This window comes from Morus notabilis, unplaced genomic scaffold, assembly GCF_000414095.1.
Source record: "Morus notabilis unplaced genomic scaffold, ASM41409v2 Scaffold395, whole genome shotgun sequence".
NCBI lineage: Eukaryota > Viridiplantae > Streptophyta > Magnoliopsida > Rosales > Moraceae > Morus > Morus notabilis.
This window is the reverse complement of record NW_010359475.1, coordinates 27037-44509: the sequence shown is the minus strand read 5'-3', so window position 1 is coordinate 44509 and position 17473 is coordinate 27037. Positions and strand designations below refer to the sequence as shown.

Sequence of the window (17473 nt, the reverse complement as noted above, 5' to 3'; positions counted from 1 at the left end):
CAGATGTACAAATTTTTCCTCATAAAAAAACAAAAGACCTTACACAGAGTAAATTGGACAATTTTTCACTGGATCTTTTTTTACTCTTTATAACATTTTAGAGTCCATTCACAATTTTTCGGATCATTTACTAAACACTATAATCTGCTTAATTTTTTTTTTTTTTTTTTGATATGCTTTGAATTAGATAGCTATAATGAAAAATAGAGAAATGGTTATGGCTCCCTACCTTGTGTTCCAATCATCTATTGTCATGTACTATTAAGGTTTAATTAGATTATTAACCAAAAAAAAAAAAAAAAGCATGCGTCATGATAATAATCAAATATAAAAGAAAAAAGTGCCACATAAACACAAATACTCTAATTGTACACCTTACCTACTGATCACCACGGTTCTCAGTCTGAGCAGCCATATAAGCAGTTTTGACATGTAGTAGCTCCTTGACCACATCTCCCATATTCATCCTTTCTGTTGAGGTCAATTTTGAGCAGGAAATTCCAATCTTGAGGACCGAATGCAAGCATTTCCCAAGATTCGTGTTCAAGATCAGACGACAATTTGGAACATTCTGGAAATTGTTGATGCTGATTTCTTCAATATGATCAATCTCACGGTCACCAACATCGCTTGTCGTTGCTGCTCCTTCTTCCACTTGATCGGTTCCGATCAGGAGAGACGAGTCCACTACATGAGCAAGTTTTTCTGGCAATGACATTTTGACAAAGTTATGGAGATTGAAATCATCTTTGAACATTTCATCTGTTGGTCGCTTTCCTGTGAACATCTCCAACAAAAGAATCCCATAGCTATAGACGTCGCCGTCTCTTGATATCTCACCGCCCATTACATATTCTGTAAGCCATAATATATCAGTAAATAAATTATGTGAAGTTTCTGATCTATGTAATGCATCAAAAGTGATGCCACTTGTTTATGTTAGGTCGATTCGAAAGACAGTTTCGTTAAGATTGAAATTATATAGTTTTTTCAATAAACTTTTGTTATTTATTTTCCAATTACTTCCATTCATCAACGAAAAAATTGGCAGACGCGGTAACAAACAATCAATTAGAAGTATGCGCAGCAGTTTAAATTCAGTAGACATAGTTGTCCTAGATGCATGAAATCGTCCAAAATAAAAGGTGTAAAAAGGTGTAAAAAGGTTTGCAGGCATCAATTAGATATATTCAAAAAGTAAATTTTACAAGAAATAATTTCGTTATTACCTGGGGCAATATAGCCGATGGAGCCTCTTATTCCAATGGAGCTGCTTTGATGTGAAGAAAATAAATGAGACGGATCCATGAGGAACCTTGCCAATCCGAAATCTCCAACACGGGCAGTCATGTCACCATCCAAGAGAATGTTACTTGGCTTTAAGTCGGAGTGAACTATTGGCTCATGACAATGACGGTGTAGGTAATCCAGAGCATTCGCCACATCAATAGCAATGTTTATTCGTTGGATAAGATTCAAATGCCGCTCTTCTTCCGAATTCAATCCTTGACGAGGATGCAACCACTCGTCTAGACTCGCATTGACCATAAACTCATACACCAGAGCTTTGAAATCGTTCCCTTGGAAATCAATACTTGAACATGCTGTGAGAAGTTTGAGGAGATTTCGATGCTTAATGTTCTTCAGGACTTTGCATTCTGCGATGAAACTTTTCAACGCCCTTGAGGTTTGAAGGTTTAGTACTTTCACAGCCACATCTAATGTTTTCTCTTGATTTAGGATTCCCTTATAAACAGACCCAAAACTTCCGGCGCCAATCAAATTTGCTGAAGAAAAGCCATCAGTTGCTTTGAGAAGATCTCCATATGACACTTCCAAGAAAGAAATCCCAAATGGTGATCCCAAAGTTGATTTCGCGTTTCTTTTCCTTGCCCGAGATAGAAGCACGGAAAACAGAGCTAAAAGAATTATTGCAACAAGTCCACATACAACTGAGACAATCAACTTATGCTTAGTAGATAATTTGGCCTTCTTATTCAAACTTGAGGGGCATTTCGGTAGATTTAGTTGTGGTCTACCTCCACAAAGCCTCGTATTTCCCACGGCAGAAAAGGCACTTGTGTTTGTGAAAACTCCTTGGGTAGGTACCTCTCCTTCAAAGTTATTGAATGATATAAATTCAGTTTCTGTAAGTGAAAACCCTCCAGATACTTTGGAATTTCACCGGACAAATTGTTGCGAGAAAGGTCAATTTCTTGAATCCCTTTCAAGAAATAAAAGGACTGAGGAATGTTCTCTTGCAATAAGTTCCCCTGTAAATTCAAGTACTCCATGCTTTCACAGCTACCAAGAGTGTTTGGAATCTTTCCAGACAACCTATTCTCTGAAATATCCAAATAGCCGAGATTTGACAATTTTCCCACTTCATTAGGGATAGAACCAGTAAAATAGTTCCGAGATAAATCAAGAAATCGAGAAAGGGATGACAAAGAAATCACTTCTTTTGGAATAGGACCAGTAAGATTGTTCTGAGAAAGAGTCAAGGCCACCAAATACTTGCATTTTCCAAGACTGGATGGTATTCTTCCCTGTAAGTTGTTGGACTTGAGAATTAACTCACCTAATGACGTTAAATTTCCCAACGAAGATGGGATGGCACCTGAGAGCTTATTATTATGAAAATTAAGGCCAAACAATTTTTGAAGTTTACCTATCGATCCAGGTATAGGACCAACCAATTGATTAGTCTCTATGCCCAATAGCTGTAAGTTGACAAGATTCTCAATCCTAGTTGGAATCCTTCCCTTAATCTGGTTCCTTCCCATCGTCACGTACGAAAGCTTTGTTGAGAAGTTGCACATACATTCTGGTAACGTTCCACCAAAATTGTTGTCTTCAATTCCGAAAAGTTCCAAGTTCGTGCAGTTGACCACAGAAGACATAAAATTCAAGTCACCATTCTTCTGATGTCCGAGATTATTACGATTAAGTCCTATACTCCTCAAATGGGGAAGACTTGGAAAGTCGGGAACTTTTCCAGTAAAGTGATTATTTCCGATCTCGAAGTTAATAAGTTTTGTTGCATTAGAGATAAGAGGAACTTGTCCGCCAAATTTGTTAAAATGGATGAAGAACACTTCAAGGTTTGGATGAAACAAGTTTTGAGGAATATTTCCTTCAAGTCTGTTCATAAAAACAGAAAATACTCTTAAGTGATGAGAGATTGCCTATTGAGGGAGGGATTACACCAGTAAGATTATTTTGAGCTACATTAAACATGTCCAGTCTTTTCATCTGACCAAGGATGTTTGGAATGTTTCCATGGAAATTATTCAGTCTAACTAAGAAATCCTCAAGTGAGTTAGAGACATTAGCAATGAAGGTTGGTATTTCACCATGTAAGTTGTTCGCTTCTAGAGATAGTGTCCTAAGATTGTATAGTGAACCAATGCCTTTTAGGAATTTCACCACTGAGATGATTATTAAATAGAATAATGGACTTAAGATTAGAGCAACCTGTAATGTTGAGTGGAATCTTGCCACTGAAGGAGTTGTTATAGAGGAATAACCATTGAAGCCGAAACAAATGGCCAATTTCTTCTGGGATTTCCTTGCTGAAGCTATTGTTTTGAAGCTCTAATCCTCTCATAAAGCTCAAATTTCCAATATGAGGAGATAGATAGCCCCCAAGATTACTCGAACTGAGTTCCAACTTAGTGACCCTCTGGTGTCGACGACCACAAGTAACGCCCTGCCACTCACAGAAATGGAGAGATTCATTCCAAGAATTCAGAACTCCAAGAGGATCGATCACATTAGCCTTGAACTCAAGCAGGGAGAGCCTATCGGTGTTGTTGCCTCCAATTTTGGAGAAGGCTGATGTGAACAGAAAAAGTTGCATGTAAAAGGACCATAACATAACTAAACTGATGCCGGCGGAGAGTTCCATAGTTAGCACCAAAGCAAGAACAGAACTCAATTTAGGCACTGGTGTGAGGTTATCTGGTGTAGAACGCCTTAATTAGGGAAAGTAAATCACTGAAAGTCAAGCCATGATATCCACCCAATCGCTTGGAAATTAGCCAACCGATAAAGTTGTGATGAAAAATGGAGTGACATTGATTATAGCATCAAAGTTGACCCCATACAGCTGAAAGACACTAATTTCTTGAGTGGAAGGCCATTAATAAGTTGCGTACCTGATTGAATTGAGTTGACTTTATTGTATGTCTTACACTATGTCTTTGATATTCTTGTAATCTTGCCTTTACGGGCATATATGCGTCCGTTTTAATTCATGCACCACTGCAAATAGTTGATATCAAGAACCGTCATAAAACGATAAAAAAACCGTTGTTACATTCATAGTCATAAAATCTCTGTGACTTTTAACAACAGTTAATAACTGTCGTTAAATCTTTATTTTAAATGACGGTTTAAAAACCGTCGTCTAAAATAAGAATTTCTATCTTATTTTAGCGTATATTTTACATTAGACGACGGTTTTTGATTAAAACCATCGCTTATTTTTAAAGTTTAATGACGGTTTTTTTAAAAACCGTCATTAAATACTAAGAACAGCCATAAAAAATTGCAATTGATTTGTTAGCTTTTCCACAGGTGACCTGTTTTCATCCCGTGTGTTTTGGCCACAATGCACAGTTCACAGATACAAATTAATAATAATAATAATAATATACTAACAAAATAGATTTACAAATAATTACACAATGTCTAAATTTATAAGTGCCCCTTTACCAAGTGTCCTTATTCCTTCTAATACTTTTACTAAATGTGCATTAGTATATTGACCAATGTCAATTAGACCTTTCACGCCATCAAACATTACATTGCGTATATACCTTAAGACGAAGTACCCATATTCGATTATTCCTTCTTACGTCAGAATGTCTTGAAAATTAAATATTTTGCTTTAGATATTATTTTTGTGGATTTCATAGAACCGTATCAACAATAAGAAAGTTAGGATACGCACTTTTGGTTTAAAAACTTTTGTCATGTCGTTTGCACGGCCCGATCCGAACACATATTTTTTATATTTTTTTCTTAAAAATACATTGTAAATTTCAGGTTGTCAAACTTAGGCTCATACTGGGTTGGGCAGTCCAAACTTCCACTTTTAAAGGTGATCATCGAGTTTATAAAGCCCCAATAGCTGAGAGTTCTCGCGTTATTGCACATACTGATAATTTTATAAAATAGAATTATTTTCATGCCTATTTACGTTTAAATTGGCTTTGTTCTCAAAATTTTTATTTGTTTTTATTTGATTTTTAGTTTAGTCTCATGTTATTTTATTTTCTTCATTTTATTTTATTTTAGCTTAATTATTTAATTTTATTCAGTTTCTCCTTTAATAATTTTATTAATCCTCAATTGTCTTTAAATTAGGTGAGAAAGGCAATTTGGAATTTAATTGGGATTAAAAATGCTTCTAAAATCAAATAATTCCGTATCAAGCTAACCATGCGCAGAAGGAATAATTGCGTGCATCTGCGTCCTTCACCAAATGCAGTTGCGCCACGTCTCCCTATTCCAGCTGCTCCAACGAGAATTTTGCCACGTGGCTGATTGCATCAGCAGCTCTAGTTCCTCTTGTTTGTTCGCTGATTGGCGTGGGAATCTGAGGCTTTTTTTATTTTATTTTTTATAATTGGGAAACTGAGGCTTTATATAGCCTTTGGAAGCTGCATAAAGAAGGAGGAAGCCCCTGAACATTCAACGATTATTAAACGCACAGATAGAGCTCTTCATAAACCAAAATAATCTGTAAATCCAACCCATCCCACCTCAATTCAATTTAAAAAAAAGTAACCCGTAATATTATTTTTTAATTTTTAATCTATTATATTTATGAGTCAAAGTGTTTGAGACGAATTGTAAATTGGACCCGTAACAACTCGCAACTCCCGACTCCCGACTCAACCCGCGCAACACATCCAGAAGCCTACTTTCGGCCCATTAATAATATTATACTTTGGCCCAAGTTCAAACCCAAGGTCCCATGGCCCAGGACCTACGTCTCTTCGTCCAGTCCTTCAACATGTCTCGCCAATTCCAAAACCATTCCTCATCATCATATGATCCGCCATTGGAGGACGATCCTCCGCTTCAACATCTTTCCCCATCCGATTGCAAGAGGCCGCGCACCGATTGGACCGAATTCCTCGATCCCGATCACGAAATCTGTGAGGACATTGAACAAGGAGGAGTCGAACCAGGTGAGGAAAACTTTTTTTTTTTTTTGGGTGAAAAATTAGGTTTTTGAAAATTGGGGGAAATTGAAAGAGGAAAAAAGGAATTTCTAATTGGTATAGAGAATTGAGCCGAATGTGGTTTTGAGCCGGAGATTGTGACGGAGTTGCCAGAGGGATTGTACCAGAAAGCGAAGCTGAACAGGAGTGCTGATGGTGATGAACTTTACAAACCTGTTTTCTCCAAGAGAAATTCCAACAAACGAGTGCTTTTTCAAGGTAATTGATCTTTGTTTTTGTTCATCCTTTATTTGATTTTCAAGGCTTTTCATGTACAGATGATATATATATATATATTAGAAGAAAAAAAGAATGAAGTTAAAGAAAGCAAAATGAAGATTTAGAATTAGTCGGTATATTTTTACCAGAAGAAATGGTTCTGGTGTTTGTAGAGCGTAACATGACTGTGGAAATGAAAATCAAGAAGTCACAGAGAATGCTAGAACTGAAAGGCGAAAGCTAGTTCTGATTTCTGGGACTTGAATTATCTTTTCAGAAGATTTTGAAAGTTTGACTTGACAACTGCCAAGGAGAATTCAAAATGGGGTCATTACAAGACTAGATTAGGATGCCCAGGAGTCAAGAAAATGTCAGTTCAGAAGGGGAAGAGAGGCTTCCAAATGGAGTGCCTACATAACCCAGGACGACGAAGACTACGACAAGGACGCCAACTACCAAGGGGGTGATTCGAGCAATAATATCTTCCGGCCTTTAACCAACGACGAAAAGATAGAAGATGAGATCCACCCTGATTTTCTTTGAACCTCTCGCAGTTAGCTCTTTCAATTCTTCTGCCCTTGTTTAAATCAACTAGAACATAGAGGTTTCCTGAATTCCACAGTGATATGGCAAAAGCGGCATAGTAGCTGAATAGATTTGTTCATGGTCAATTGGTCCATGACAACACTAGCAATTTTTTAGTTTTAATTCAAAATATTTTGCTTTAATTTAAAACCGTATTCTCGGAAAAAAAACAGAACTGGAATTTGCCGTTGCAGTGCTTGCTTTGGAATTTGGTTGGATTTGAATTTTGATTAAATTTATGTTTGCTTTATGTTTGATACTCGATGGACTACTTTGCTTCATGTTTAATGTTAGATTGAACTTTGAATTGACAATTGTTTGATGATGGACTGATTAGTATTACTTCTATTTGACGATGAACTTTGAATGTTGAAGTAAATTTTCAAAATTTTTGTTGTTTAGATATATTTATGTTTGGTAGCATGAACTCAACCACTCAATCCACCCTGCACCGCCCCAACCCAACCCAACCCAAACATCATTGGGTTGTAAAATTTTTCTAACATCGTTGGGGCCAAATATGTGCAACCCGCACCCTTCGGGGCGGGAGAAGAAAAAGCCCTACCCCGCACCAACCTAACCCATGAACAACCTTACGCACAGAAACCAAAAAAATAAAATAATAACAACCCTATTGGAAGAGGTGAGAGAAAAATTAGGGAATTATTTTGGAGAATTTGAGATCAGTTTTTAGGTGTGTTTTATTTAGGATTTTTATTTTTAGGGTTAGAATTTTGCAAGAGAGGAGATATTTTGAAGAACAAGAATTAGAGATTGAAGATCAAAGAGTCAAGTTTGAAAACTTGTGACACTTCCGCATAAATTTTTCTTTTTAATCTCACTATTTTTTTTGTGAATTAAGATATTAGAACCCTTGGTTTGATTTATTTATTTTTAATTATGTCTTTTTTTTTGTTAGAGTTACAATTTAGCCTGAATATGATATTTTAATTTTTTTTATTTAAATTATTTATTTTTATTTTCCAAGTTTTAGTGTTCTTCATTGTTCTTAATGTTTCTAATCAATTGGTCACTAATTAGATGATTGGTTAATCATAATAGAATTGGAATGAGAATTATGTGTCGAGTGCATTGTGTTGAATACCCTAAATTACATGTGCGATAGGAATATTGTAACACCTCGATGAATTAAACTAGATTAATTATGATAATTGAAATTTATTAGTGTGTCCAATCTGGTTTAATTAATTAATCATGTTTATGAGATATTTTCTAATATTTAAGTTTAAATATTTTCAAGGATTTTAAATATTTTTAGTATTTATACTTTTACCCTATAAGTGTGTGGAGATATATTTTCTTATCTATTTTTATAAATATCTTTTATGTCTATCCATTTCTTTCCTTTATCTTTTCTTTTCTTTTTCCTTTCTTTCTTATTTTTCTCTTTCCCGCACTCTCTTCCACGTTTCCCTCTCACCCTCTCTCAGATCTCTCCCTCTCTCTCTCACTCTCAGACACACTCTCTCTCGCTGGTCTCTCGCGTTCTCTCTTCCTCTCATCCCTTCAAACTTGTTTCTAAGGGAGTTTTGACTTAGAATTGAACTAAAAAGGAACCTCAAGGAGTTTTTGACATCAAAGAAAATGATTTGTAGTAAGATTTTTGAAAATCTCCTCTTGAATTTTGGATTTCTCTTTTGATAGAACTTATTATAAGTTCAGGGAAAGTTTTAAACCGACGAATAGTCCTACCGATAGCTATAGACATCGCTCTCTTGATATCTCACCACCCATTACATATTCTGTAAGCCATACTATATTAGTAAATAAATTATGTTAAGTTTCTAATCTATGTAATGCATCAAATGTGTTTATGTTAGGTCGATTCAAATTATATAGTTCTTTAATAAACTTTTCTTATTTATTTTCCAATTACTTCCATTCATCGACCAAAAAACTGGCAGACGTGGTAACAAACAATCAATTAGAAGTATGCGCAGTGGTTTAAATTCAGTAGACATAGTTGTCCTAGATGCATGAAATCGTCCAAAACAATTGGAAAAAAGATATTACAATCTCACACAATACTGCACAGAATAGGTGTAAAAAGGTTTTCAGGCATCAATTAGATTTATTCAAAAAGTAAATTTCACCCGTTGGCCGCTTTCCCGTGAACATCTCCAACAACAGAATCCCATAGCCATAGACATCACCGATTCTTGATAGCTCACCACCCATTACGTACTCTGCAAGCAAAAAATATATTAGTAAATAAACTTTGTGAATTTGCTAGCCCATGTATCACTTCTTTAGTATTCTAATTATGTAGTTCTTTATTGGTACGCTTCAGTTCACTCGTTTTGGGCTAGAAGAACAGTTTCTTTTCTCGTATGTTGCCAATGTGCTTTATGAAAGAATTACTAGCCTCTTTTCTTTTCTTTTTTTTTTTTTTTCTTTTTTTTTTGTGAACTGTTACTAGTCCTTTTTTTTAGTCTTTTAATAAAAAAGATACTTTTGTCATAGTTTTTCCAAAAAGAAAGTGAAGAGAGTTAAGTGCGGGTGCCATTACCGCCCACCCTTATATTAGAAATTTAAATTTCCTTTTTACCGTTAAGTTTTGCTCCCAGGTGATAAGAATAGAACATTTTACGTCAAGTTGTTAACAGTTTTTGCCGAATACATATTTTGTGGAGTAATAAGACATATGTGCCTACTTTGTAACCAATTAAAGCCTCGTTCATTTCACCGATTCGAGTTTTTAGTTCTAGGTTTCTACAGTTAAAAGCTCTCAGAAAATATTACATCTAACTTTTTTTACTACAGTGAAAAGCTCTCAGAAAATGTCACATCTCAACTTGAATTGAAAACTCGAATCTGTAAAGTGAACGAAGCCACACACACATTATCTTAGATTTCTTTTTGTACACTTATCAATTAAAACCTATGTCCCGTTAAAATTCTCTCTTCCTGTTTAAATTTTTTGATATATTATGCATCACACTATCTGTGTTGTTTCCTCTGGGTTTGGAGAGAAGGCTAATGTGAACCAAAAGAGTTGCATGAAAAAGGACCAAAACACGACTAGACGGATTCCGACCGAAAGTTCCATAATTGGCACCAAAGCAAGAACAGAACTCAGTTTTGGAAGTTTGTGTAAGGTTTTTGGGTGTAGAATGAGTTAATCAAGGACGTAGAACATTTGTGCGTTTAATTGTTGTATTCGTGTCATGATTTAAATTATAATTTATAGTTCGCTTCTCTCATAAAAAATACACGTAAATTAAAAATAATTCTGAATTTATGAACCAAACGAAATCCATCATTTACGAACTTGCAAGGATAGGGATGCTTACTTAAATAAAGTCTCGAAAGAAGACGTCAAAGCGACGACATCTTTCTTGGCTTTATCGGAAACAACCTCAAAATTAATGGTATTGACTTGACTTTGCAATCTCATTTGACGGGCAATGAAAACATACTATTAAACTATTTCTAAATCATCAATATAACTAATTGTTTGAATTATTTCTGTTTGTATTAAATGCTTTGCTTCATGAAATGAAATTTGGCCGAAATTTCCGAAATTTTGGTGGAAGTTTCGGATTTTTGAGGGTTTCTAAATTTTTTTCCACTATAATAACGATTTCTACAAAATATTAGAAAATTTTCAAAAATTTCGGTAAATTTCGTATGGTGTATCAATTTGCATATAGTGTAATTATGGTGGAATTTTGAGAAATTTGCATATAGTGTAATTATGGTGGAATTTTGAGAAAGTTTGGGAAAATTTTAGAGAAATTTCGGTGATTTGAAAAGAAGAAATTTTAAAGTTCTTTTTTTTGCCTCTTTTTTTTTTTTTTTTCAAGTTTTCTTTATAATATCAATATTTTTGTATTATTTCTTTTGTCATCTAACAAGGAAAGATTGAAGAATATCAAGCATGCAAACATCTATGAAGATTGAAGATAATCTATTCGTGAGTGTGCAATTGATAAATTTAGGTTCTAAATATGACAGCTTTTCCTATGAGAATCTTAACGTTCGTTATTCATATAATCATAATTTTAGAAACTGTAAAACATATATGGAATTTTCAACTATCCTCATTTGAACAATCACAATTTTCAATTCATGAAAATATATTAGGAATAGATCAACAAATTTACACGTGATATGTTCAATAAAAATGTTTATAAAATTTAATCAACCGATTAAACAGACCGATTCAATCCAATCCAATCCAATTTATTTTTAAGGACTATGGTAAACGTGTGAAGAGAGTTATGTGGGGCCGCAATTACAACCCACCCTTGTGTTAGAATTTTTCATTATACACCATACGAAAAAGTGATTGATGCTCAATTATAGTTGCACAATACGACAAGAATTTGCATAAATTTATAACGGCGACCAAAAAAGTAGAAACTTTATTTTCTTTTTACCTTTTTACCATTAACTTTTGCTCCCAGGTAATAAGGATAGTATATATTATGTCAAGTTGTTTAATAATTTTTGCCGAATACATGTTTTCTGGAGTAATTAGACATTTCCTTTTCCCTATTTTATAACCAATCAAAGATATTCATACTCAAATAATCTTAGATTTATTTTTATACACTATTTTTAAAACCCTATGTCCTGTTAAAATTCTCTCTTCCTGTCAGAAATTCTTAGATATTCTCAAAAGCATTAATGTTCCCAATAACCCCATTATTTTCTAAATTCTGCGTCACACAATTTTAAAGGGTGACTGTGATTGGTAGTGGGAATCAAACTTGCGTGACAACAACTGAAGAGCAGAAAACGTAGGGATTTTTGCACCTAATTTCTTCAGTATCAAGACTATCTACCTCTATAATTCTTTAGTAAAAACTCAGCAGTTAAAAATTGTATGGATTAGGAAATTCAAGGAAACATGCTTATATATAACAGTGTCTATATCTCTTTTGACAAAGAATTACACCTGAAAAGAATCAAGCATCGCTTTGAGAATTTTCTCGGAGGCTGGCCACTGTTTATCGTTTGCGCTTGCTACGAACAAGACAACTGTGTTTCCCTTTGCTGTTGCCTTTGCAAGATTGTGTGAACCAGTTAGAGCAAATGGAGTCTCAAGTTCATATTTGTAATACTGCATGAAAGAAAGTAAGGTAATTTTGTGAATACGACCAGTCAAGAATGTAAGAGTAATTTTCTTTTTATCAGAAAGCACATGCAAGAGATTACTTCTTGGGGAAAAAAAAAAAACAAAAAAAGGAAAGAAAAAAACATGAAAGAGAGGTTTCAGTACATTTTGTTATCCCTCAAGTGCCGCTAGACCAAACGGTCTTCAACAAACCTCAAAACAGTATTAGACAACATGGTCGTTTTATTGAATGGATGATTATTCCCGGTGAACAAGGTGAGGAATATAGTTAATCTAGAAGTACCCGTGTCTCTACCAGTTAGTTTTTCTGCTCAGATGTCAAGTGGACCAGACAGAACAAAGAATGCATGTTCATCACTTAAGGTTCATTATATTCAAAAGGCAACCAAGAAGATGGTAATGAGAACATAAGAGATGCATTAAAAGGAGGCAAAAAAAAAAAGAAAGAAAGAAACAAAAGGATTGCCGGTGCATTATTGCGATGGTAATAATGCCTAAAGGTTTCTAGTTTAACCAATGCAGGTAACACGTCGCTCACGCGGCCGTAAGAACACGTAGTTAAAACCTTTTACTGACACTGTCAACCCTGTCTGGTGAAACTTTTCTGGTTTCAATCCCTAAGCCAAGTTCTATTCTTCTTTTGGCGTTAGGAGGACACACATGCTTCATATGGGGAAGCACTCCAAGAAAAGAAAAAAAAAAGAAAAAGAAAAATAAGCACACATTCATTCTTATTGCGATGGTAATAATGCCTAACACTATGTTTGCTATGATGGAAAAGTGAAAGGAAGGAAGTGAGTAGAAGGATTATTGGATGAAAAATGATAGAGTTGGTTGTTTGGTAAGAAGGAAGAGAGGAGAGAAAAGAAAATAGAATGGAAAAAAATTATAGTGGGGCTCACCATTTTTTATCTCTCTAATATTATGAGGAAAACACAAATCCACATGGTTAAATTTACTTTTGTGTTCCTATTTTAAAATATAAATTAATATTAAAAAATTAATAAAATAGTCATTTAGGTTATTACATGTTTTCTTTCCTCTTATTATACCAAATACTATGAAAATTAACTTCATTCATTTCCTTCACATTTTCTTTCTTTTATGCATTTTCTTTCCATTCTCTTTTCTTTTTCTCCTACTAAACGGACCCTAAAGGTTTCTAGTTTTACCAAAGTAGGTAACACGTCGCTCATGCGGCGGTAAGAACACGTAGTTAAAAACTTTTACTGACACTGTCAACCCTGTCTGGTGAAATTTTTCTGGTTTCAATCCCTAAGCCAAGTTCTATTCTTCTTTTGGCGTTAGGAGGACACACATGCTTCATATGGGGAAGCACTCCAAGAAAAGAAAAAAAAAATGCAAAAAAATAGAAAAAAGAAGCACACATTCATTCTACGTTACACACAAATATTAGATATTAAAAGAAAAAATTAGAGTGCAAGAGTCTTACCGTTTGATCACCACGCTTTTCAAGTGAAGACTGGAGGAGTTCATCTGGATCATATGTATTTCCAGTAACGAAAGGTCCAAGAGAAGCAATCAATTTTTCAGGGCTCCCAATATCTTCTATTGTTGCATTGGGCTTATTGGTCAAACGTATTAGAGGTGAAGCTACTACCTGAATTTTCCCTTGTTTTTCGTCTTCAAATTTGACCTCAATCCAAGGCTCTGCACATTTTGGTTGGCAGTAATTACCAGATAATATGTTAGCCACACGAGTCTGCTTCCATGTTGGCGGAAGTATGAATTGGTAGGGCTGCACATTTCCTACAAGGAGCTAAATCTCAAGTATCATTAGCATATAAAAGAATAAACGTAAAACGAGACAGAATTAACATGCTAGAAAGATTGAAAACTGATATTACAAATTTCAACTTTCCACTAAGGCATGAAAAATGTCATCCATCGCCATTGGTGATATACTCATCATAGACATGACATCATATTCAAATGGTCACATAGCAGTGCGCGATACATCTGTTCGACTTTTTTTCGTGTGAATCTTTTCTGCTATTATGCGTATAGCGACACATTATCGGTGGTGATACATAGCAATGCTACTAAAAAATGCTTTTTCAATCAAGCTTATTAGTTCAAACAAAAGGAAATGTATCTAGAAGTAAGAACCAACCGGTAGAAAAACTACTCTCATAAAACTACTGCCAAATTCTAGGATTTCTACTCCCTTTTCTTTTCATTTTTTTTTTGTCTCCCTTATTGCTCTTTTTCCTCATGATAGGCTCCAAGAGTATACTTGGGGCCTTATTAAAAAAAAAGTTGCTACATCATGATGGTAAGCAAGGTGACAAATCAAACATTCCTCATGCCAGAAACAAGTATAAATTTTTAGACCCCGGATGATCTACAATTTTGGGGGCATAGATTTCCCCCATACAAGAGAATTTGAGCCATCATTGTCTCGTCCGGCTAATGGGATCTACAGGGGATAACAATAAATACAGGAAATCACTAGAAAAGACAATTACTTTATATACTCCCTTTGAAAAGAATTATCCACCTCTATGAAAAAATTCAAGACAATTTCTTACTTTTCTCTCTAAAGACGACCCAGATTGTACCCAGCCACTGGTCCACTCTGTTCTTCTAAACTCCTACCCTAAATTCTAGAAGAAAAAAAAAAAAAAAAAAAGAGTACAAAATCCTTAACTTTTGATCCAATCGTAAAACTCAAATGATCAATTTTCATGTCGCGAAGCAAACCATCAACAATTTCCCATGTCCCCTGATCCAATGCAGGCATAAACTCCCCATAATATATCTAAATTTCAAGCTTCAAACAAATCCCTTCGCTAAATCAAAACCGGTTAATAAAATTCGTCACTTATACCCTGCTTTCTCTATGAAAACCAACAGTTCACCCAACAAGGTTTCAACATCCACAATTTTCCTTTCCAAATCAAATCGCAAAGCTAAAATAGTAATTACTGCTCTGCGATCTATTAAACAAAAAAGTAAGATCTTCCGTAAAAATACTTTGTGGTCATGAGAATCATGAATCATTGCCATTTGGTCTGAACCAAAAAAATAAAATAAAATCAAGAATAAATATTACCTGCACGAAGTGCGGGAGTGTCTTTGGGAGAAGCTTTGAACAAGACGAAGGAAGGGTCGGACGGCGAGGGCGGGAGGTAGGACCCGACCTCGATCTCCTTGGCAACAGAAGACGACGGCATTTTGAGGTCGAGAAGAAGAGGAAGCAGAGCAACCCCTCTCAAGAAATCTCTTCTGAGAGTGGTTTGTTGTTGGGTTCGGCTGTTAGGGAATTGGGCTCTGAATGGAGGTGAAAGCGAGAGATTTTGTGGCGGTTTTGAAGTGGAAGAAGAGTGAGTGACGATGGAGGGAATTGGAGGAAAAGGAGCAGTCGCCATTTTATAAAGCAAGTTTTGATTGGAGAGATGGAAATGGGCAACGGTTTAACGGACTTCGGCTTTTTGGGTGTTTCTCTTGTGATTATCTTATCCATATTTGATGAGGCCACGTAGACCTAGTCATATAGTGAACGCCACTACAAAAAGTGGAGCGACCAATTGTGACAAACTCTAAGTCTCTTACTAGTTAGGTTGCGTTTGGTACGAGAGTTCTAGAATTAGAGTCCATGATTTTGATTCTAATTTTTGTTTGTTTGTAAAAAATAAAAATAGTTCTCGTTTGCTTGAACTCTTATAGTGAAACACACACATGATTAGTTGCTTCAGAATTTATGACTCAAGTGTCATTAGATTCTTCAACTAGACATGTTCAATCAAAAGATCACACTTACTTCCTTTGCTTTTAGTGACTAGGTAGTCCTTATAATTCTTCTTCATGTACCCTACCTTCCCACAATGAAAACACTTAGGCTTGCTCAGGTTCTTCTTCTTATTCTTATTCTTGCCCTAGGATGGCGGAATAGAAACCTCGGGTTATTTTTCCTTGTGTTTTCATTCTCTCCAATCCCTTCCAAGGCACCATACTGGTCACCATTATTCTGGTTCTCGGTAGCGGTTGCGTTTAGTGGTCTCAGTGGAGCGTCTTCAAGAGGAGGCATCGAGTTTCTCCCATCAATTCGCTCTATAGTGGCCACCAAGTATCAGACCATATCAGTCTGGGAGTCCAATTGCGGTTGCATCTACACTGGATCTAGTTGGGGTGCGTTTGGGGCTAAAGCCCCTTTATTCCTTACAACAAGCTGATTTTCGTCCCTTCCTCCATTGCCCTGATTGGCTTGGTTAACAGCGTTTTCATCAATTTGGTTGTCTTAATTCGTAGCATTGTTTCTTCTTCTTCTCGGAGGCATGGCTACAGGTCGTTTTCCTCACCGAAATTCTTCGCACAAACCTGAGATTCTGGGTCCATTTCCTAGTGGAGTTGCCAATTGTTGACGGTGAAAATTCCCCAACAGAATAATAACAAATTTCTTGTTGGTTAACGCAAATTTAATGATCTTAAATGCAGTTAAAAGTCAAATTAAAGTAAGAAACACAAAATTTATAGTGGTTCACTCTCAATTCTAAAGCTACGTTCACTGTAGGGTGGAGATAAAAATCACTACTCCTGAAGAGAATACACTCTCTAATGCTCAGAATGAGACTTAGGAATTTTCTGACCTATAATCCCTTATTTATACTTTACGTCAGCAACCCTAGTTGTTTCCCTTTTCAAGTTTAGGGATATTTCCCTTAACTTTTGGAATAGTTTCCCAAAAGATAGATATCACAATCAATCCAGACAGTTTCCTTATTTGAATTTCATATATTTGAATTACAAGTAATAAACCTCAGAAAAGATCCTCCTGTTCATTATTTTTATGTAGCCTCAATTTCATAAATGCTTTCTTTATCCACTTCATTATTGCCTGTAAATACGGTCGACCTCATGTCCCCTTCTCACAACGGTCGACCTGTTACTTATAACATATGTCTCCTTGTATCAGTCGACTCTTGATAAAGTTGTTCGCTGATGTGACTCTGATGATTGAGCTATACTTGATCATTTAATGCTACTTTTTATGGCCTGTTGGCCCTATTCAAGGTATAATTTAAAGTTCGGTGTTTTACCTTATAACAAACAACAACAATAAAACATGAAACGACTCAAACAGCCATTGAACAATTCGAACAAAAGAGAAAAAGTAAAGGTCACGGAAGACAAAAATAGAGAGACAAAAAGTTTTTTCATATATAGCATGAAATTTTTCTTCACAAAAAAGAATTGTCTCCATAAGAGAATAAAAACACATTTAAATATGAATGTATTTGAGAAAATTATTTTATTGAGATGATTAGCGAAAAAAGTATTTATGAAGGTCACCCCAACAAAATACAAT

General features: G+C 35.3%; 2 protein-coding genes and 1 long non-coding RNA gene across 6 annotated transcripts; 1 reads left to right on the top strand and 2 right to left on the bottom strand.

The window, feature by feature from the left end:
- Nucleotides 1-379: 379 nt before the first annotated feature.
- LOC21385680 (probable LRR receptor-like serine/threonine-protein kinase At3g47570) lies at nucleotides 380-3910 on the bottom strand. Its single transcript, XM_010094485.2, has 5 exons — nucleotides 3478-3910; nucleotides 3239-3431; nucleotides 2162-3144; nucleotides 1230-2114; nucleotides 380-855 (listed from the first exon to the last, which is right to left on the bottom strand). The coding sequence occupies exons 1-5, from the start codon at nucleotides 3908-3910 to the stop codon at nucleotides 380-382; spliced, it is 2970 nt and encodes a 989-aa protein (XP_010092787.2).
- A 2128-nt stretch (nucleotides 3911-6038) lies between these two features.
- LOC112090902 lies at nucleotides 6039-7250 on the top strand. 2 transcript variants are annotated; one of them, XR_002901889.1, is made up of 2 exons: nucleotides 6039-6455; nucleotides 6733-7250. It is a non-coding gene; the product is annotated as an uncharacterized LOC112090902 (long non-coding RNA). The 2 variants fall into 2 exon arrangements; XR_002901890.1 differs by having other exon boundaries at nucleotides 6629-7250.
- Nucleotides 7251-9019: 1769 nt separating this feature from the next.
- LOC21385678 (psbP domain-containing protein 6, chloroplastic) lies at nucleotides 9020-15606 on the bottom strand. Of its 3 annotated transcripts, none has more exons than XM_024163227.1 (4): nucleotides 15221-15606; nucleotides 13598-13815; nucleotides 11965-12129; nucleotides 9020-9247 (listed from the first exon to the last, which is right to left on the bottom strand). In XM_024163227.1, the coding sequence occupies exons 1-4, from the start codon at nucleotides 15534-15536 to the stop codon at nucleotides 9239-9241; spliced, it is 708 nt and encodes a 235-aa protein (XP_024018995.1). In that variant the 5' UTR covers nucleotides 15537-15606; the 3' UTR covers nucleotides 9020-9238. The 3 variants fall into 3 exon arrangements, with proteins under 3 accessions (XP_024018995.1, XP_024018993.1, XP_010092785.1); XM_024163225.1 differs by having other exon boundaries at nucleotides 9021-9247; nucleotides 13598-13914; XM_010094483.2 differs by lacking the exon at nucleotides 9020-9247 and having other exon boundaries at nucleotides 11864-12129; nucleotides 13598-13914.
- Nucleotides 15607-17473: the final 1867 nt, after the last annotated feature.